The sequence below is a fragment of the Callospermophilus lateralis genome, chromosome 1, assembly GCF_048772815.1.
Source record: "Callospermophilus lateralis isolate mCalLat2 chromosome 1, mCalLat2.hap1, whole genome shotgun sequence".
In the NCBI taxonomy this organism is placed as follows: domain Eukaryota; kingdom Metazoa; phylum Chordata; class Mammalia; order Rodentia; family Sciuridae; genus Callospermophilus; species Callospermophilus lateralis.
In genome coordinates this window covers 93,121,934-93,144,828 of record NC_135305.1, presented here as the reverse complement: position 1 = coordinate 93,144,828, position 22,895 = coordinate 93,121,934, and the positions used below count along the sequence as shown (strand labels likewise).

General features: G+C 36.7%; 1 protein-coding gene across 1 annotated transcript; it reads right to left on the bottom strand.

The window, feature by feature from the left end:
- Positions 1 to 6,621: 6,621 nt before the first annotated feature.
- On the bottom strand, positions 6,622 to 21,881 carry LOC143405658 (putative G-protein coupled receptor 141). Its single transcript, XM_076864030.2, has 2 exons — positions 21,805 to 21,881; positions 6,622 to 7,553 (listed from the first exon to the last, which is right to left on the bottom strand). Exon 2 carries the CDS (start codon positions 7,537 to 7,539, stop codon positions 6,622 to 6,624), a length of 918 nt encoding a protein of 305 aa, XP_076720145.1. The 5' UTR covers positions 7,540 to 7,553; positions 21,805 to 21,881.
- Between the last annotated feature and the right edge of the window lie 1,014 nt (positions 21,882 to 22,895).

Here is a 22,895-nt window from a genome sequence, read left to right as displayed (position 1 = left end):
GATATGCATACACAATGATTTGCCTTCTTAGAAAATTCACAGGCACAGTATTTTCCATCAAAATTTAATAGATATTGACCTTCCCTGACCCACCTCCATGCTTCATCTTTTGGCATTTCCACGGTGAAAGAAATTTCTTAATGCCTTCCTAATTGTTTTTAATTATTTTCCTCTTAGTGGTAAACATTTCCCTGGCCTGACTTTTGTGAATTTTATTTTTGTCCTTAAAATTTAAAACGTTGTCTAGGACATGTAAGGTCTTTCCACTTGCTTGCCCTGTATTTGGTAGGTTACCCTGAGGTTCTGAACAGTACTGAGTAAGAGGACTACCTGAAGTTTTCTATGTCTTAGTATCTTTTTTTTTCCTATACTTTTTCTCCATCAGTTCATTTATGTTCCTGTTACAGATACAACATTCTTTTTTTTTCTAATTAAAAAAAAAGTTTGACTATCATTAACACACATAAAATTTTCCATCTTAACCATTTTTAGGTGTATAGTTGGGTAGTGTGTCTCATTGCCAAGCAGAATGCAATTAAAGTCATTAAATTTTGAAAGACAGGGGACAGATCAGAGAGAGTGACAGCCAGCTGAACTGTGGTGAGCAGTATTTTCTGTGTAGAATGGCATCTCATGCAGGAGCTAGCCTAGAGTCTTTCTATGCCCTTCTGAATTTGAAATTCTGTGAACCTGCAAGAAGGTGGGGAGACTTTAAGAAGACCTGAGAAGGCTGCTGTAGACTTTGATGATTGTCTATATTTGATAAATAGATGAGACCCTCCTGAGAACAAACAGGAAAATTTTTTCCTTCTAAATTCCTTTTTTTTCATTTCTTACTTAATTTAGGGATGAGCTTGTCCAAAATCACTGTTCAGGCAACCAAAAATCACGTCTTTGCTCCTACATCCTGCCCTCGGTGAGGTCTGTGACTCAAGCTACCAAAAAAAGTTAGGAGAGACTTGAAATCAAAAGAATGGATTCTAGAATCTTCTTACCTCCCATTCAAAACTGTCTTTCTTGTGTTCTGCCTCTATTGCCTTATCTGGCTGCCAAGAGCTGACTTCTTCTTGCTGGAAATTCCTGAAGGAAACTCACTGAAGCTCTCCTGCTCTCAGCCAGGGCTCCTGGGACCTGAGTCTCATTTCTGCAACAGTTCCTGCTGGTTATCCAGATTCCCCTATCTCTGATAGCTGAAGGTGCCCTTGCATGCTGAGCTCTTATGGCATTATCCAAGTATATCTGCCATCACTGACCCCCCTCTATCATAGAACTCGTGCCACTGACTACTTTAAGAATGCTGGAATAGTCAGCCCCTCTCACAATGAGAATTTTCTGTTTCCACTGGTACCAGCAGGTAGGAGAATCCTTTCCCTGGGCCTTATTTTATTAAAAGTAAGTGGGCAAAGTCTATCTAACCTAAGATACGACAGCATCACAGATGTTCATCTCATTGATCTTACAACCCACCCCACAGTTGATGACCAAGGATGGATTAGCTTAATGCCTTCCTTCAGGAAGATCAACCTCCTAACCAGGAATACCATTTCAATGGCAGCTTCATGGAGGAGAATTTGGAAGCCAGAAGGGATTTTCTGGCATCTCTTGAATCACTCTACACAAAGGTCACTTCACAATTTTTACAACTGAAAAGAGTTCCTTTGTCTGTAATTTATATGAAGTTGAAGAGGAAGACATGATGAGGGTAATCACTGACCCTTTCACAAGGAAATTAAGAAATGCACTGCTGGGTAGAGAATATTGTAATGGGTGCTAGAAGCAATCTTCCTGCCTGGACCTCAAAAACTGTCATTATCCCTGGGTTCAGAATCTGATTGATACTGACCTCAAGCCAATCTAAGAATTATAGTTCAGTTCAGAGAAACATCTTTTACTCATCAAAAGAGAAAAAACACATACATGTTTTCTTTGCATTTTCCTAAAAAAAATGGATTTAGTCACTTCAGAAACAAAAGAAATAATTTAGAATCGAATCAAGTTGAGGTAAATATTCTCAAAATATAAGAATGTTTTCCCTGTTTATCATGTTAAAATTGGTAAATCTCCCTTTTAAATTGACCCTGCTTGTAGTGGCTCAGTTGTTTTCCAAATTCTCAGATGTCTTGCTATTTACCACAAATATTAAGTAACACTTGCACCATTCTCAAATGAAATTAATAGATAATTCTGCCATTTAAAAATGAATTTTGTAACCTTCCTATAGTAATAAGGTGTTATAACTACGAATGAGTGATAAGAGGAAAATGTTTATAATAAAATAATATGTATGTCAGTGTATACTCAGGAATAATCACAAAGACAGACAAAGCAAAGCATACTGATATTGTCATCTGCATTGGAATACCTACCAAATACAACTGAAATTAATGCTTGCAGGTATGTTGCATTGTATTTATTGTCATACGTAACATTGCTATCAATTGTGTAAATTTCCAAGGAATGAACAACTATTGGTAAAGTTCTGGGGGAACCAGAATAAAATCTTTCCTCAAAACTCATGGATTTGGTACAGGAGTACTCGGGCACACCTGTGGCTCAAGAGGCTGGTGCAGGAGGATTGTGAGTTCAAAGCCAGCCTCAGCAACTTAAGAAGGCCCAAAGCAATTTAGCAAGACCTTGTCCCAAAATAAAGAATAAGAGGACTGGGGATGTGGTTCAGTGGTTAAGCACCCCTGGGTTCAATCCATGATTAAAAAAAAAATCCATATTATCTGAGAGAAGTTAAACCTCAGTTGGAGACAGAATCTAAAGAACCACCTGATGATCTATCGGAGGCTGAAGTTAATGCCACATTGGACATAAGATTTTCAGAAACTTCAAAAATTCTAACTTCAAAAAATTCTTACCATACAAAAAATACTATGCATTTATAAAACTGAATAAAAATCAAATGTTCTGATTATTTTCAGTGCATTTCAATTTATGAAGTTTTGACAGATCATTCTAATAGAGAGCAAGTATAACCATTAAGTTTAAAAAAAATAGAGAGCAAGACCTACACAATTCTTTTCTATGTAGACAACTGTATCCAAGTTAAGATACTTGTCCTTGGCTCCACCTTCAAGTACTAGTAATCCTCTCTTAAAATGATGATATCCAAAAATGGTCCTTGGGATCAATGTCATCCCCATACCTGGGTTAGATCAGCTCTTATACCAATTAAAGACAAAGAACAGGCAACTTGAAATTATTCTATTTATTTCATTAACACTGATGAATAAGATGTTTTATTTTACAGAGTGTGCATTTTCATATTTAGATAATATTTCTTTTATAGGCCCACATAACTAGGTCTTTTATTATAACAGAGAGAAGCATAATTGCCTGACCTCAACAAATCTAAAATCTGGAAAAGGTCATAACACAAACTGTAAGGTAGAAGATATTATGATAGTAATAATATAAGAAGAGAAACATAATGAAATTTTCACAAATAATTTTTGAAGGTAAAATATTTTACTCTATTTCTTTATTTTCTTATACATTTATTGGACATTACCAATTTTCTTAAAGTGTTCATGTCTTAGTAATTGTCTTGCAAACGTTATGGAACAAAGAGAGAAATAAAAAATTTGGAAAATCAGTTGGAAGAGAAATCACATAATAAATGAAAGCAATATAATTTAAAAGAGGAAAAAAAGACAGATAAAAGAAATTTAAAATAGAAAAAAAATCGGAAACTAGAAATGTTCCCAGTATGTTGCTGTTTTTTCTTCTTCAGAATTAATTTCTATGAATCGCAATTTTAATGCTAGAAACTCACAGAGCTAATTCTTATTCCCTTGATGTATTTGTGGATCCATAAAGTGACAGCCAATTATGGAAAACTGCTAAATCGTGAAGATATACCTTGCTGAAAAAAAAAAAAAAAAAAAGTTCTCAATTCATTCTGGCCTGGTGTATTGAGAGCTAAATTATAACCAAAATAGTAGTTCTATTCTTACCATTAGTTACTGCAGGTTTTCTGCAGCATTAAAAACATGCAACTGGATTTGTTTCTTGGCAAATTTAGATTATAAAATTTTGAAGGCAATAGAAATATCAGCAGGAAGGAACTAAAATCCACAAGCATAGTATCAACCTAGCCATTAATAGACATTCGTGAAATAAAATGTGGCACATATCACAAGTTACAAAACAATGGCAAAATGCTAATCAGAATTTTGCAAAAACTCCAAATTATTTAATATTTTGAAGGTTACATTTTTTATTATTTTTCAGTACATTTGTTCATTCATTCCTCAAATTCAGAGAACTTTCTTGATAAAGTCTTATCTCATACAATCTAAATTAATGGTTACTCCATACATTTACCAAAAGTTTTAAGAATGTAGTTTTCATTTTTAAAAAATATATAACTTTAAGAATGAAATGAACTTCAAAAATTTCAATAGAACTTTCTGTATCAAAAGAACATTTAAATTAACTGTAGCCCAAGACATCTAGAAATTCTTCCAAAATACAGAAAAGGAAAAAATGTTAATCATCTCTCTTGGGAACTCATTTTAATGCCTAGCAGCACATTGATCAGGAATATTCTCTAGGTTACAGTTTCACCATTGTTTAGATATATTCAGTAACCTTATAAATGATTTTTGGAGGAACAGTATAATTGGTGATCCTGAACACAGACCCCTATGACCTTAAACTTGACCTTTCAATAGACAAATCTAGAGGGATGGGAAGGACAGTTGCCATAGTCTGGCTGGGCACAAAATAACCGAGTCACCACACACCTTGTAGATTCAAACAGCAACTCTTTATTCTCGAACTGTCACCGGCACTCTACACGCACGTTCTGGGAAAATCCACCTCTCCACCGGGCTCTGCATCCCAAATACTCTCTGAATCCCGGGAGAACTCAATGGGAACTCAAGGAGCGGGTGCCTGAGGCAGCAGGATACGCCCTATTCCCAGCAGGATCCACCTTAAACCTGGAACCGCCCTATTCCCAGCAGGATCCACACCCTAAACCTGGAACTGCCCTAAACCTGGATCCGCCCTGGTCCTTGAGCAGGGTCACCTTTCTCAAACATTCATGCAATTTCACTGCAAATGACCTGGGTCCAAGGCAAGCCCATTTCCACAATGGAGAGTCCTCCCTCTAAGCAACATTGGGTAGGCTGACAAGGAAATTGCCATGCATCATTCCTACTTGGCTATGGCTCTCAGCAGACAGTGGAAGGAGATGAACATTATATCTTATATACATATATGATGACACTTCTGGTGTGACCCTGCACCATGTTCAGCCAGAGGAAGAAGTTGTGCTCCATTTATGTACAATGTGTCAAAAATGCATTCTACAGTCATGTATAACTAATTAGAACAAATATAAAATAAATAAATAAAGCAATATTCTGGGAAAAAAGACATATCTAGAAATCCTTGTTCTAGTAGTAGTCCACGAAATCTGTTTCTCTTCATGTCTAAATACTGAACTTCTCACTAGTTATGATTACCCAGAGAAATTTCATACTATTTCTCCCTTCATCTCTTTTTGCCAGTATGAGTTGGATGGATCATCTTGTTTGGTATATTGAGAGCTAAATTATAACCAAGATTAACCTACCTAAGGTGAAGAGGCATGAAAAGAACTAGACAGCTGAGTCCAGTCCAAACCCCAAGAAAAGACCATGCTTCTAGCTGAGGAAATTAGAATGAGCTAATGAAGCTAGTACCCGTTAGACCTATGTTGCCTGGATAGGCCAAGCAAACATTTCACGCTAGAAAATAATGCAATTTCATATTTGGGTAATATTTCTTCTGTAGACCCACATTAGTCAGCCTTTTATTATAACACAGTATTATAGAGAGAAAAGCATAATTGCAACTCCATGTGGAGTCATCATCAGTGGTCTTTGTATGAGCATCTTTTGGAGACCACAGGGATCAAGTAAAGATTGAGATGAGTGCTCTGTAATTTTATACTACTTTTGTTTGGCTGGAGCAAATAATGAATGGTATTCTTATTGTAAGCACAAAATGATGGATGCAGACCTCAAAAGATTCAGAGATGCCGTTTATTCATTCACAGACTCAGGCACCGTAGGGGTTCATTTTCTGGATGAGAAAGTGGCCTTCAGTTATAGAGGATACAGTGAGGGTGGTTTAATCATTGGAAACTGTGGATGTGCCCTTTGGACAGTCAGGGGCTAGTGGTGCAGGTTGAAACTTTAACTCAGGAAAGCAGTGGTTAAAAAGGTTGAGACTCATTGTTACCTGGAGAGACGGGAGTCTAGATCCTGAGAGATGTAACCTCAAATCTCACCCATTGCTTTTCTTTCTCTGGGATTCACTGTTTCCCAGAGTTTCCATATTTACTGAGTCTCCATTTAGGACTAATTTGCAATGGGGGAAGGTCCAAGTCCATAGCCCAGCATTCAGAAGCCACTCCCTTCCTTCAGGGCCCATTGTTATTGGGAAAGGACTTACCGGCAGGTTAATGCTTGGCTAGTTTTCTCTCCCTCCTCTGGAGCTGCACCATCTCTCCGCTTTTCTTCTGGGGCTATCTGGTTGGAATATTATTTTCCATAGCCCTCCACTTACCTCCCTGGACTATTTTCACTCCCAATACAAAGAAATGACTATGGTGGTTCATGGCTAACGGCACAAAAGGCAATTCCATAGGTCAATTATCTTTTGCTTAAACCAATGGCTTCCCCCTAGAACAAAGAGCAGCAAATCACAGCAGCTAATGGCTGTGACGCTCAGGAAGATTTCATTGTAAAATGCAACATTGTTATTGCAGCCCTTGGTTTGTGCCACAACATGCAAGTAATAGATCCTGAAGAACTGGTAGGGAAGAAAACAAATAAGGATGATGCCTATGAAGAATAGATTCTTCAACTGAGCCCAGAACTCCTGGTGGGACAGTAAGGAGTGGCTTAGCTTCCGCACCATGGATATAGTGATGAAGATCTGGAAGACCAAGAGAATCACTGCAGTGGTTATGACAATAATGACTATTATGTAATTGATGGCTTGCACATACTCACGACCAAGTTCCTTATGGAAATTAAAACAGTGGTTTTCATTGTACTCCTCATTATTTCCATATTGAGAAATGACCAGGGGTACCACAATGACAATCACCAAAAGCCACATGCCTGAACTGGCAGCAACCGCATGTAGTTTTCTGTAGAATTCCACTTTGTCCTGGCGCTTGAAGAAGATGAGGTACCTGATAACCAGGATCACCAGGTAGAAGAGGAACGTGAGGTACATGTGGATGTGCAGCATGGCACTCACAAATTTGCAGAAGGGCAATCCAAATGTCCAAGTCTCCTTGATGAGGTAGGACAAGCGGAAAGGTACTGTCAGCAGAAAAACACTGTGGACCACCACCAGGTTAACGACTGCTGTGGTCGTCACGGACCGGGTATTCATTTTCACCAGCAGGAACAAAATGGAGATGACACCTGTCAGTCCGCCAATGAACACTACAAAGTAGAGCCAGGTTAAATGAGGAGTCAGTATAGGATCACAAGAGGAATTCCTGGAGATATTGTAATCAGCCATTCTTCAGACATCGCCTGGAAAAGAAAAAGCACTGATAAACTTCCAGAGTTTCATTCAGAGTATTTTTAAGGCACTGACAACAACATGGTTACAATTTATCTATTTACATAATGTAAACTTTATGTGCCTTAAGAATGAAGATATGTCATATGCATGTTTGTGTATCTTAAATCTAAAACACAGCAAGTCATTGTTTCAGTCCATTTCTGTTCCTATTAATACAATACCACACATTAGGTGACTTTATAAAGAAACTAGGTTTATTTTGGCTCATGGTTCTCAAAGTCCAAGGTCAAGGTGTCACCCTTAGTGATGGCCTTCTTGTTGCAGACTTTTTAGGTGTCACGGAGACAAGGAGCATGCATATTATCTATGCCATTCCTGGCCTCTCTCCCTCTTTTATAAAGCACCACCAGGATTCATTTATAAGGGATGCCACCCTGAATAATTTATCTAACTCTAATCCCCCCCACAAAGATGCCACCTCTGAACGACATGATTGGATTAAGTTTCCATCCTCTTAATACCTCACAAAGGGGATGAAATTTGAACACGTGAAACCTTGGAGAACGTGCATTAACCATATCTAAACCATAACAGTCATTGATTCTTAATCTTTAATAGGAATAAAAATCTAATCTGAATGATAGATGCTACCAGAAAAAGACATACACACACACACACACACACACACACACACACACACACACGGCAATCTGCATAAATCTTAAGAGAATTACAGACCATGGGGAAATACTAGTACTATAATAACCACTAGGAAATATTTTTTATACAAGATATTTTTTAAGCATGATTCTAGTTCTCTAAATCCTTCCACCAGGGAGACTCAAAGAGATTCAAATTGAATTGTTCACTCAGTACCTGACCTTTGTAATACATTTGCAATTATTCTTATTCATTCCTTGAATATCTCTTCATAAAATGGAGATGGATTGAAAGATGAATGGATGGATGAAATGATGTAAGATATTTTAAGAGCATGATTCTAGTTCTCTAAATCCTTCTAACTTGCTCTTCAATGACCAGAGAATATTCACACTTAATTCATTTATGATACTGATTTATTTGAGAAAATTTTAGAAAAGTCAAGGCAGCAACAAGAAATAGGAAGGTTTATCTGAATTTTTCATCGTACTTATATTTTCATGTAACTGGGAGATCTGACTGTTAAATTTAACAGAGCCCCTATCAAAAATGGGCATGCCCTTCCCATTCTCCTAGTCCCTGCATTCAAATATATAAGAGGGCAATTGTCATTCCTCCTCCAGACTCCTGAAAGATCCTCCCCCCAAATTATTCAAATCCTCATACTCCATCTTCAACTTAGTTATTATTAGAGATTTAGAAGTCTTTCAATTTCACTAACAAGTTATATCACATTTCCTACTTAAAGGCCTTCAATGGCTTCCCATTTAAGATAAATATCGATATCTTTCCGTGTCTAGAATGTTCTGGGTTACAATGGCAAATTCTGGTCCTTTGAGACCAGATTCAAGAAATAATCAAACTTTGATGGAATGCACATGGGGACGTGAGTGGTACAGAAGAGCCTTAATCACGCCCAGCTTTCTGACTTGAACAATTGCCTTGGTAGAGGTCTATGTACTGACACCAGGGAAACTCAAATAAATTCAAATTGAATTTTTCACTCAGTACCGAACCTTTGGAACATATTTGCAATTATTTTTCTTCATTTACATAATGGAATATGTCCCAGCAATACAAATGAACCTACTTTTGATATACAAAACACTGATGAATCACAAAAACATATTAAATCATATATATTCTCAAGAAGGTGACAGTGCCCTAAAGGTGCAAAAAATATTGTCCTTGACGTATGTCATGGTTTAGATATGAGGTGTCCACCAAAAGTTCATGAATGTGGGGTACAGTGGCGAGAGCCTGTAATCCCAGTGGCTCAGGAGGTTGAGGCAGCAGGATCAGGAGTTCAAACCCAGCCTTAGCAACTTAGCAAGCCTTAAGCAACTCAGTGAGACCTTGTCTCTAAGTAAAATACAAAAAGGACTGGGGGTGTGTCTCAGTGGTTGAGTGCCCCTGAGCTCGATCCTGGTACCAAAAACAAAACAAACAAACAAACAAAGAAGTTCATGAGGTGAGAATACTAGAACATTCAGAGGTGAAATGATTGGTCATTAAAGCCTTAACATAATCAGTTCATTGATTCCCTGGTAGAGGTTAACTGGGTTGTAACTGTAGGCAGGTAAGTTGTAGCTAGAGGAGATGGGTTGCTAGAATTGTGCCATAATATATATATATATATATATATATATATATATATATTATTTCTGGTGAGCAGAGATTAGTCTCTCTCTGCTCCCTTATTGTCATGTCCTGAGCTGCTTTCCTGCCTCATGCCCTTCTGCCTTGGTGTTCTGCCTTGCCTCCAACACAGAGCAACAGAGTCAGCCATTGATGAACTGAGACCTCTGAAACCATGAGCCCTAAGTAAACTTTTCCTCCTCTAAATTGTTCTTGTCAGATCTTTTGGTCACAGCAGTGAAACAGCTGACTAAAACAATGTGTGAGAAAATATTATTCTATGTATATAAAGTATGGAAATGTATGTATGTACATATATGTATAGACAGACACACAGACACACACACACACACACCACACACACCTGGCACATAACCACATAGGTATATCTGTGGTATTAAAATTTCAGAAGGATGTGAGAGACAATTAGGGGGAAAAAACCCTAAAAGTGCTGACTAATGGGACAGTAATTTATAATCAGTTGAGAAACACTGTGCTCAATGAAAGATACCAGCCACAAAAAGTGCATACTGTTTGATTTCTTTTTCTAGAAAAGGCATAACTAATGTGAGAGAAAACAAATCCATGTAGGCCCTGGCCCAGGTCATGGGGAAAGAGATCCGCTTCCAAGCAGGTGGACAGGCTTATGAGGTTATAGAAATATTTTATGTCATATTGGTTACCACCACAGTTACTTGACAACATTTGTTAAATTAAACACTTAAAATTGAGGAATTTGTTTGCATATATTTATACCTCAATATATTTTTTAAGTAATAATAACCTAACTCCAGGAAACTTCCGTTTTTGTAAGCACGGAATACAACTTCAAAGAATCATGACTGGGTATTTCCTTAGGGGTTGCCTCGTGGTAGACTTGATCTATATGATGTGTCATCTCTACTTGCCTCTTATTTTTCTCTGTGGAAAAATAGTTCATCAAGTAGGAATTACCCTGCATTAAACTATGAGTCAGAACGGCTGTGCCGCCATGACTTCTGTTCACCATTTCCTAACACTGGCCTAGTCAGACTGACTTCTGAAAGAAGGGAGTAAAATCAATAGCACATCACTTAGATCCTTTTTTTTTTTTTTTGTAAACTGCTTCAACATCTCTCTTTCATATATCAGAAACACATGTTAAATAATTGTCTCTGTGCTAAGACTACACTACATTGCCATATTTAATTTAACCCTCATGATATGCTTGTGAATAGTGAAATGTATTATCATATGGAAATCTAGGTGATAAAACTGAGTCCTGGGCAGGATGCCATTTGACTAAGGTTTTCAGAGCCTGTCTGTCTGTCTGTCTGCCTCTCTCTCTCTCTCTCTCTCTCTCACACACACACACACACACACACACGATATACACATTCCAAAACATTATTGAACGTCATGAAGAAGCATTGTGAATATGCCAATTCCAAGTTTCTAAATGTTAACATAAGCAGGAGGGAAGGCCATCAAGAAACTGCTCTGCTTGCCTGGCTGTCTGCCAACATATCAACAGAGCAGCTCTTTCTGCTTCTTGGATTCCCAACTCTCCTACCCCATTTACTTAGTTTTTAGCAGATCCCACAGGTTAGCTCAACCAAAATCATTCTCTTTCTTGCCTGCTTTTGTTATAGTTTTTTTTTTCAGCATTAGTGCTTGCATATGACTTCATTTACTGGTCTGCTGTTGGATTGCAAAACATGGAGGCAGATGTCAGCCAAATGAGAATGTCAATGTGCAGAGAGATTAGATCGTTTGGCAAGATAGTAGTGAAATTGGTTACTCTGGGACAGCTATGGCACAATTCTTGTACTCATTAGTATATAGCCTAGATTTCAAATATTAAGATAACATATTAAATATAACTTCAATCAGACATTATATCAAATGTAAATAAACAGTCCAATTAAAATACAAAGATTGTAGACTGAATTCAAGAATCAGGATCCAGCTATATGGCATTTACAAAAGATATTTAAAATGTAAGAGTCACAATAAAAGTGACAGATTCATTATAAAATGTCACCTTTATTTCTAATAGTGATTCTTCTTTAAGACCTACTTTTTTAAACATACTTGAGCCCTTTTTGTTTCGTGTGCATACTTTACATATTTTTCCATCCTTCTAAAAGCAGTATTTATGATTCTTACACTTAAAGTGTGCCATTTGTAAACAAAAATTACTTATGCCACTTCCCTTCAAATCCTACAAATTCAGATCACTTTTAATCACGTTTAATCCACAGTCATGTGTTTTTCCCACTTAGTCCTTATTCATTGCTCTATTTCTTCCTGCATTTCTGTGTTTCCATTCAGGACAATTTTGAAGAACTCCATTCACTATTTCTTCTAATGCAAGTTAATTCTTTCAGGTTGTGTGTGTGTTTGTGAAAATGTTTTCATTTTATATACATTATTAGGATTATTTGCAAGGCATAAAAACTTAGGTTCACACTTTCTTTCAACACTTTGAAAATGTTATTACATTATCCTCTAGCTTTCATCATTGAGACTTCAGTCATTAACATTGCTACTGTTTCTTCTATTATGATTGTCTTTTTTTTTTACTTTAGCTCATATATATTTATGGTGTTTTATGTTGTTTTGTGCTTATAGTGTTTTTCTCTGTTTATGCTCATAAACCAGGAGGTCCTCATGGTTTCTTAAATTTATTGGTTGATGTCTTTAGTCACTTTGGGGAAATTTTTAGTACTATCTTTGCAAATATTGTTTTGCCCCAATCTCTTCTCTCCTATCAGAGTTCAATTATATTTATACTAGATTTTCACTCTTTCTCTAACCCCTACATTTTGCTAAATTATGATGCATTTTTCCATCCCTGCTTCCCCTGGATATTTTCAATTATTCTTGTTCAGTATTCCTGTCTTTGGTTGTGGCTAAGCTGCTGTAAAACCAACTTGTGGGTTCATAATACAAGATATAAAGTATTTTCAGTTCTAGAATGTGTAATTATTACTTTTTATAAGTTTTATTTTGCTTATGGAATTTGCTCATAATCTGTTTCATTTTCTTTCTCTTTTCCTCTATTTTCTTAAATTTGTGAACCATATTTATTTAAAAGCTTTGTTAATAGCATCTGTAGATGTATTTCTATTTTATTTCTCTTGATCTTACCTTTGGCATGCCTAGTAATTCACTATTATGTTTTGCATATTTTGTTTCTAATAAGATAAAGTTTCCAAATAATATTTTTTTCCTCCTAGGAAGGATCACCCTTTTCTCCAATATACTCAGATGATTTTGAATCAAGGTTTGTTTGCAGGCCTAGTAAGTTTTAATCTACCTTCAGGTCTCTTTGGCTGTCCTATAGTTTCAACTGTCATTAAAACTGTTGTCCTTGATACCTGTTTTCTGATAGATATGGACTGGCATCTAATCATTTTCTTATAAAATTTCCGATGTCTCTGCTATGCTTTCCAAAAGTTTTCAGGTCAAAGATCTTAGTCTTCCACTCCAAAAAGTTCCAGAATTCATCAAAATGTCCCCACAAATTGGTGAACAACTTCAATTCTCCAATCACAGCCCTGAGTTTAAAAATGCCACTCTTATAAAAAGGAGCTGCTTAATGCAGCTCACCTGTTTGAGGTTTTCTTTGTTCTGGAATCTCAACCTCTTCATTCATTGCCTCCGCTGCCTGCTGTCTTCAAGCAAATAACTTCTGTATTTTATTTAGCTTTTGAGATTATTTTGGCTTGAAGCTTTCATCAGCCAATAGCCATTCTATCCCAAGAAGATAACAGAAACTAATATAAATTTTAATGTTTTAAAAGTGCAATAAATCCTTATAGTCTTGAACTCAAGAATTCAACAAAAAGGTAATTTCTGTGCAAACATGCAAAGATTAGTTCTCAAAGTTTCATAAAATTTATATTTTATGAAATGAACAGGTTATAGTAATGTACTTTGGAAATTTTGAAGTATAGCATCTCCTGCATACAGTAGGCATTCTCCATAACATCCTCATTCCACTCTCTGAGCTTTGGTTACAATGATCTTGTTCCAGGTACTCCAATGCCTCAAGTTTCCTTTACCTCCTCCTCCTCTGATCCCCCCCACTCCCTCTTCCCCCTCCTCCTCCTTGTTCTTTGCCTTAGGAGTACTACCTCTTCTCTCAAACCCCATTACCTAGCTATCTAAAAGACCTTAAAGCTATTGTTAATTCCTTAGGAATACTGTGTGTCACACACATACCAGGTCAGGTCTGCCTGACCTTCTCTTTCAGAATTTTCTCTAAAAGTAAATAATTACATGAGTAAATGAGTACTGGTTGCTGGCATCTCTCCACCCCTACCCTCAAATTATAAATTCCATGAAGAGAAGAACAGTGTGCATTTTTCCCATTTTTGTTTTCATAGCAGAAGTCAATACACAAAAGATGGTCCCTAAGTATTAAGTGAAGGAATAACTAAAGGTCCATCTAAGAGCACAGTGTACTGCTTCAATTCTTATATCTGCTACTGTTTGCATTGTTACTATGAGGAAATTACTTAATCTGTATGAGGCTTATTTTGCTCATCTAAAAGGTAATCCCTATCTCATATAGAATTATGAGACAAATTAGATAATTTATGCACAAAGTTAAAATACATATAACATGATCACAGATTAATATCAATTGCTCTATGAAATAAGAATAAACCCAAAGTATGAAGCAGAAACATCTTCCAGCCTAACTAACCTCTTTGGGCTGCTAAAACCCTGCAACTTTTTGCTATTCTATGAGGAACAGAAAACTAATTTGACACAGCTGAAACAATAACAGTCATGGATGCCAATCACAACACCATCTTTCTATGGTTGTCCCCACCAATGTCCCTAGTTCATGGATAAATGATATGTGTTCTGGTGACATCACAATTATTCCCAGTATCTAATGTGTCTTCCTTTCCAAAAATCTAGGACATTCCTTGCCAGGTAGCATGAGAATAAAATCAGGTATGGCCACATTTGCTAACCATTCAGCTAGCCAATTACATGGAACCAGCACCACATCTTTCCAGCCCAGACCTATCCACATATTATGTTACCCATTGTTGACTTGCCACCCAACATCTGGTTTTATTCTCTGTCTGACCTGACAAACTCTGGCTCACTCCCCACCAAAACCCTGACTCAGATTCAGCAATCCTGACCTCATAATTGAGTGTTTCCCAAATAAACTTATTGTTGGTACTTTCTCTCAAAATTATCTTGCTAGATAATACTCCTTTCAAGTCTCAGCTTTCACATTCCTTCTTGCTTCTTTCCTGTGACTGCAGTTCCACTTCAAGTTTTGGAGCAATCAGTTCCCAATCAAGAAGGATTTATACACATCTCAGGAGATTCAGCAGGAGCCATTTGCTATTCCAATCCTGTCGTTATGGCCCATCCAGTTCTTGCAAAAAAGTCTTACTCTGCTTCCTTATCCCATTTCTATTACTGGTATCCATTAGCTGTTCTGTTTACCTGTACATGGGCCATCATGATCTTCATAACCTATTGGTTGTCCCTGCATTATATTTTTGATGGCCAAGCTCCTTGATCCCATTTGCCTGTGAACACCTCTCCTGAGGCTGGGTCCTGACAGGTTTTCAAGATGCTGCCTATGAGCCTGAATGGACCTAGCTTGTTGCTATGTTCTCATTTCTATTTTTATTTTGTTTTGCCCACACTTAATCAGGACATTGTGCAAAACTCCCAGATGATCTGCCTCCAAGTCAGCTTCTTCATTCTGCCCTGTAGATCTCAGCTAAAACAATCCTTGAGCTAAACTGGGCCTGCGCTCTTCCACTCTGCCTGCTGGGGGCACACTCTCACTTCACATCACTCCTAAGAAGCCAGGCTTTGATTCTCCTAGGTAACACAGTGAGAAAAGAGAGGGGAAGTTAAAAAGTCCTTTCTGCCTAGAGCATGTTCCTTTTTTTTTTTTTTTTTAAAAAAAAAAAGAAGTCTTTTCTTCTTTGCCTCCTTCTACAAGGAACTTGCTCTTTTATTATTCTCTTGGAGACAACTTTATCCTATATAATGAACACCCTATATCCAAGATGACTCACAAACTTTTGAAAGTCAAGCAGGAAGTAGAATAGGGCCAAAGGAGGAAGATGATGCAATAAAAGCTATGGAGATCACAGGTAGTCCGGGAGGCCAAATAAGGATTGAAGCCCAATGTCTTCCACAGAAGAAAAAACAAGAATGTATATGTGTAAGAAGTATTCCTCTGCATCTAGGGATTGATGGGACTTTTAAATTACTGGATCTAAAATTGCTCTCTCTTCTTTCTTGCTCAGAGATGATTCAGTCTTCTATATGGATGACTAGCTTGCAGCCATGACTAAGCATGTCCAAGAACACACTAACAGAGCAGGATGGTGACCTCCTCCCTGTGAAGATTCCAGGTTATTGCTACATTTTCACATAAGCCTCTTCTCTCATCCATAAGAAGAAATAGGCATGTGTTACCAGTAACCTTATTTTATCAATATTGCCTTGAAGAATTATATTTTCCACATGGAAGTTGAAACATTGAAATATGAATATAATTTTAATCTGAGTTTTTATTTTAGTTGCATTATATTGATCTTGAAGGTCAAATTTCTTTGTACAGTGATACAAAGACATTTTCAATAGCAATTGATAGCAACAGCAATTCAACCAAAATGAACGTGTTCGTTTGAACCTAAACTATTAAATATTACGTTATCTGTTACTTTGCGTGTGTGATAGATTTGGATGCCTACAAAGGATGGAGGAAACTTCAAGCATCTGCACATAAAGGAAAGTTCAAAGCTTAAAAACATTGGGAGGAAATGTCTTCATTACAATAATTTGAGCACACACAAAAACAATAAATGCTGTTCAGAAATGTGTTCAATGTCTCGCTTCAGAATAATAGCTTGCAAATGAGAACAGGCACCGAGGCTGTGGGAAAGCCACAACGTCTGAGAGATGCCATGAGCTGTGAAGCAGTGACTTACGTGACAGACAGGCCTGAGAGATGAATATCACATCCAGGAGCTGGGTACCCGGAACAACTGAGCCAGCACCCATAGTCACCATGTTCAAAGACCAGCACTGTTCCTGGATTTAAAGTGCATTACATGCAAAACTCACCAATTGTGATGAAACAAACACCCTCTTAAATGAGAAGCCATTTCTTCTCCTGAGTGTTAAGTTTGTATTATATGAATTTAAATTTTTCAATATTTAGGCTCAAATTTTGATATTTTCCCTGAGCTTTGGGATACGGACACTCTGAAGAGGAAAAAAAGAATTAAAAAAAACAAAAAAACAAAAAAACCTAGGAGGCATCTAGTATAGAATGTTGTAGACATACTTTTATGACTTAAAAACTCCACCTCACACCCAATTTTCACAGAAAAATAATAATAACATATGCACTAGCCCAGTATTTGACACAAGGTGAGTGGTTAGTATTTCTGTAAAGACTCAACAAACTCATGAAAGAAAAAAAAATAGGATGTCAAGAAGATGATGGAAGGAAAGAGAAGGAAGACAAGAGAAAAAAGGGAGGAGGTGGGGAAAACAAAGGAAAGGGACAGGAAGGAGGAGGAAGAGGATAGAGGAAGAGAGGCTCATATGGTCCCAGCAGCAATGCTGTTGTCATTCTCAGGCTCTGAGCCAACTATGGTATTTTCCTGGATTTGGGTCTTTATACCAAGAAGTGAGGAAAACATTTTACCTATTTACCTAGTTGGCTATTTAATACAATATGAACCATTCTCCATCAAAGACAGCCAATTCATTTAAGACTTGTAAGAAGGCAATGGATGTCGTGGAAACAATCCATTACCAATACAAGGAACCAGGGATTTTTTTTTTTTAAATCAACATTTACTTTATCATTCAGTTTTGATATCTCACCCATGTGTCTTCATTGTATTTCCTCTTTCCAAAGTGTTCTATCCTATTCTCATGCTATTATACATACCTGATGTGCAAACTCAGATTCCACACTCTTCAGGAGCCCTTGCCTAGCCCTGCAGACATTCTCAATTGCTTTCTTCCTTCCTTATTTCATATTTTAGTCACTTGTGGACCTCTTGATTTTGAATTTCCTTCAATGTTAGCATAATTTTCTAAAATAGTGGACACAGGTTGTTAGTTGAATGAATAAAATAATAATGAAAAAAATATTGACCTCATTACTTTCTTTGGTAGAGCCACATTTGGGTCTAGACCAGTAACTAATGTCAGGATCCCAGAAATAAACAATGGGTCCTGAGCAAGCTCTCCCAAGGAAGCATGGCTGCCTCTCTGGCAATGTGTGGACCACCTCATCCTAGACATGAACCTCTCCCTCCTAGGCAGGGATCTCTTCTTTTTCTCTGCAATTGACTTCAGAAGTCTAGAATGAAGTCTTGCCTCAAACTCAAGTTTGCTTGAGTCCCGTCCACTCTCATTTTCCTACTTAAAACACTTTGGTTTCTAAAAGAACATATTTAATTCTGTATATATCTTGATAGATAGATAGATAGATAGATCCATCTCCTGATTTACCTATTAGCACAATATATTGGAACAGGGTCCATTGGTTTTTGTAGCTCTAAACCAGCCTCTCCCAATCCTGGTAGAGCAGTAGGATTCTGTCATCTTGACTGCATGATTTTTTTCTTATTTTGTTCTAACTTCAACCCACATACAGGAGAGCTCCTTGGATTTACCTAAGACTTGGTTAATGGCAATTTCCTTGTGTCTTGCCAGTTCACTTCCCATTGCCGTGCCCACAATGTTTCTTGGGCCTCAGTGGTCATTCCCCATTGCCCAAAGACTACCCCAACCTCAGAAGTGAGACATGGAACTGGTTTCTGTGGTTGTTTTACAAAAATCTACGATAGAAACAACATCAGAGACCAGCCTACTAAATTAGAGTCCTACAAAGTTTTCAGAATCCTCCAAAATAATGTTAAGCAATCCACATACTTATAAGTGTATAGACCACAGTTACCAGGACTTCTACCCTTTTCAAAACAAAAGAGCACCTATAATCTTGGATTTCTCACTTCACTTATTAAACAAATAATATAATTTTTAAATATTTATTGTATAGTAGGTAGGAAAGATTCAGAAATGGAGTAAACATCATTGCATTTATATCTCTTTCCATTTGGCAAGAGAGATAGAGATACTTAGATTATTAAAGAAACCCCTATAGGGAAATTAAAAAGTGCTGTAAAATTTCAGAAAAGAGGGTAGTTATTTTAAGATCTAGTCACAGTGAAGGATCAAAATGGGTACAGGTATTTGATGGGTACTCAATCTTGAAGGATGAATTGAAGTTCTGGACATAGAGACAAGATAAAGCACTACAAGAAAAGAGTCAGAGTAAAGAGTGGATGCATATTTAGGGGATTACCAATAGCCAGAAACACCTGAAATTTAAAATATATTAATGAAATACAGACGAGTGTTTGCAGATGAGGCTTACCCACTATGTTGCTACACTCAAGATTTCCTATTCTATACTGAAAAATATGAGATGCAGTAGATTTTATAATCTCAAATAGCATTCAACATTTCAACTTCAAAAACATTTTGATGATAAAGGAAGAGTTAGAGAAGGGTGAGACAGAAGCATGATATCATTAGCTGGCCATTATGTCAGTCAAGTTTAAATAGTATTAGGATTAGCATCAGTCAGCGTCAGTTCCAAACTAAACAAAAATTGAAAACATGGGTTGGAAAGGAAAGTTTGTGCTTGAGATTCTTCATGGCAAGTGGTGAGATCATCAGATCAAGTACAAACATAAAAAGACAAGAAATAATCACTAAATGTTTTAGGAAAATGAATGCCACATTAGATGGAGACCAAATTCCTCAGGCAAAAGAACCAAGACTAATTAGTAAGCTAAAAAGGCAAAACATCTATAAATGCCCTCAGAGGAAAGAGAATGATGTTAAAAAAAAAAAGACTCCGTTGTTACTGAAATTTTTTTTAAAAAATGTCCTTCTTCACAATCAGTGAACTTACAAGAATATTCAAAGAGATCTACAAAGATGGAATAATAATAACAAAAAGGTCAAGGGATGAAAGATAAAAAGAAAAGGTAAGAAACTCCTAGGGCAAAACTAGAAGTTCCAACAACCAGGAGACAGAAAAATGAAGTGGAGTACTTAACTAAGTAAGAATATTTACTATGCATAAAAAGATGAAATTATTGTTTTGAAAGAGCCTACTAATACTGTGCTAAACTAATAGAAAATTCTCATATTTAGACAAATGAAGATGGAATGTCAAATCACAGAGAACACATTTTCATATTCACATTGATGTTTAATGAGCATCTCAAACTTCAAAGCTGGATACCACTTCCACATTCCCAGATAGACACAAAAGTTGTTTCTTCAAAGTCCTCCCAGCCTCTGGTAGTAATGACAGCACTTTCCAGTTGCTTGATTGAAAGCTTGGCATTCCTCCCTGATTTTTTGTTTTCTTCCCAAATTCACCACCATTTCTATTCCCTGTCACACATAATAGTCCACATAGGATCTCTAGGCACGATTTTTTTTTTTTAGAGAGAGGACATTACTGGTATAATTGCAAAATATTAACAGAGCCTGCAGATTAAGTAATAGAATTTCATCTATGCTACTCTCCTAAACTTGATCATTGTATGCAGTTATATAAAAGAATATCTTGTCTTTAGAAAATATGTACTGCATATCATAGGGATAAAAGCATCATGTCCTTGGTTTCTTTTCAGATTGATCTAAGAAATTATAATATACATATTATATATAATATGTATATAAACATGAAAAGTTAATGTGGTAAAAATTAAAATTGGGGATTTAGGCAAAGCAGACACTGAAATTCTTTATACCATGCTTACAGCATTTCTGTAAATATACTGTATAAAAATTATTTCTAAATTATAATATTACAAAATATTAAATAAAGTAAATCTGGGGTTGGTCTACCTCTCACCACGCACATTGCTATGACTGTGGTTCAAGTCACATCACCTATTCCTGGGATCATAACAACAAACTCAGGAATCTTCTCTTATTCTACTGTTTCTCTACTCCATAAACAGAGTAATCTCTCTAAAGGTAAAGCAGAAAATGCCATCTTTCTTCTACCAATCCTACAATGGCTTTTCATCTTACTCAGAGTCCAATTAAGATTTAGAAATGGTCTATACAGTCCTTCTGGATGTAAGTGATCCTTCTCATTCTCTGTCTTTGATCTTACCTCCTATAAGTTTCCTCTCCACTAATTTATGCCAAATAAACATGATAACTACTTGCTTTCTTCAAACAGGACTGGCATGCCCTGCCTCAGGTCCTATTCACATGAAGTTCTTCCTATGTGGCTCCTCTTTTCCCAGAAATCACACTACTTACATGCTCACCTCCTTCATGCCTCCAGTCACACATCACTTTTTCAGTAATTTTCTTCAATGCTGATACTTAGCCACTTCTAACCAGCACACCTCTTATGATTTGGATATGAGCTGTTCTCCTGAAGCTCCTGGGTTAATGCAGGAATGTTTGGAATCAAAATGATTGTATTTTTACAATCATTTACAATGATTTATATCTAAAGAATCTAATCCATCCATCCCAGTTTGAATGAACTGACTGGGTGGTGATTGTAGGTAGGTGGGTATGGCTGCAGGAAGTGGGTCACTGGGAGTGTGCTCTGGAAGGGTTTATCTTTCCTGAGGCTCTACCTGTGCTCCCTCCACCCCATCTTTCCCTGCAGCCATGAGGTGAGCATGAGGTGATCATGCAACACACCCTGCCACCATGATGATCTGCCTCACCTTGGGCCCTGAGTTATGGACTCAGCTGACTGCAGACTAACCTCTGAAACCAAGAACCAAAATAAACTTGCTAATGACATAGCACATGGTTTTCTCCTGTGTTTGTTTTCCGTGTTGCTCCTTCCACTGGAATTCAAGCAACATGAGGACAAGACATCTGCTCTGTTCACATTTTTACCTTTAGAATCTGGAACAGTGCCTTTGTGTAACAGCCTCTTGATAAACAATTGCTGAATGAATGAAACCAGACTTCTTCCAAGTTCCCAGAGAGCACAGAAACATCAGAAAATCTATGAAAAAGATTATAAACATTCATCAGAGTTTGACATATTGAACGTTGGGAAAATATCTGAATGGTTTTGAAATACCATTTTGAATTGGAAATTCTTCTTTCTACCAAACTAGTATTCAAGAGAGTGAAGAAGAGAGGCATGCTCTGACCCACAAATAATCAGAATATTTATCTCTCTGGGATATCCCCTGAATTAAGAATATATATACCAGCTAAATGAAAATATATATATATATATATATATATATATATATATATATATATATATATATATATATAGGATGCCAAAAAATACATTAGTAAGCTAAAGTGTAAGTGAAACAACACAACTAAATCTAAAATGTTAATGACAACACAAAATTAAAATTCCTATGGGTTTCAACATAGTGAGAGTGGGGAACATAAAACAAAGGGTGTATGCCAACATTTTTGTTTTACCAGGAAGGAAGTTGATATTGCCATTTAATTGTCGAGAAATCGGAAAGTGTGAGATTAGACTCTTGATGAAAATTTCAGGGCAATTGTTTGGTGAACAGAAGTTGGTATCTGGCTTACAAATTACTCAAAGGAAAAAATGAAGCACAGAAAACCCAATCAACCCAATCAGAGGCAGGAAGGAAAAAAGAAAACAGAAAACAAACAAGCAATCATAGTGCATAAACAAGTTTAAAAAGAAAATAATAAAAAGTCAACATCTGAAATTATGCTCAATATGAATGATTTATAATTTGTTCCTTCTTCTACTTATAAAAAGGAGAAATTATCTCTACAGGTTTGTGAATATTCTAAATCCCAATTGAATTGTATGCTTTAAAAGGGTGAGTTTTCTTTCCCCGTGCATGTAGGAATATGTAACAAATCTCATTATATACAATATGCCAATAAAAAAATAAATTAAAAATAAAGAAGGGATAAATATTTTATTTGGTGAGTCATCTCAGTAAAGTCATCATTTAAAAAGAAAGAGAGAGACTGTG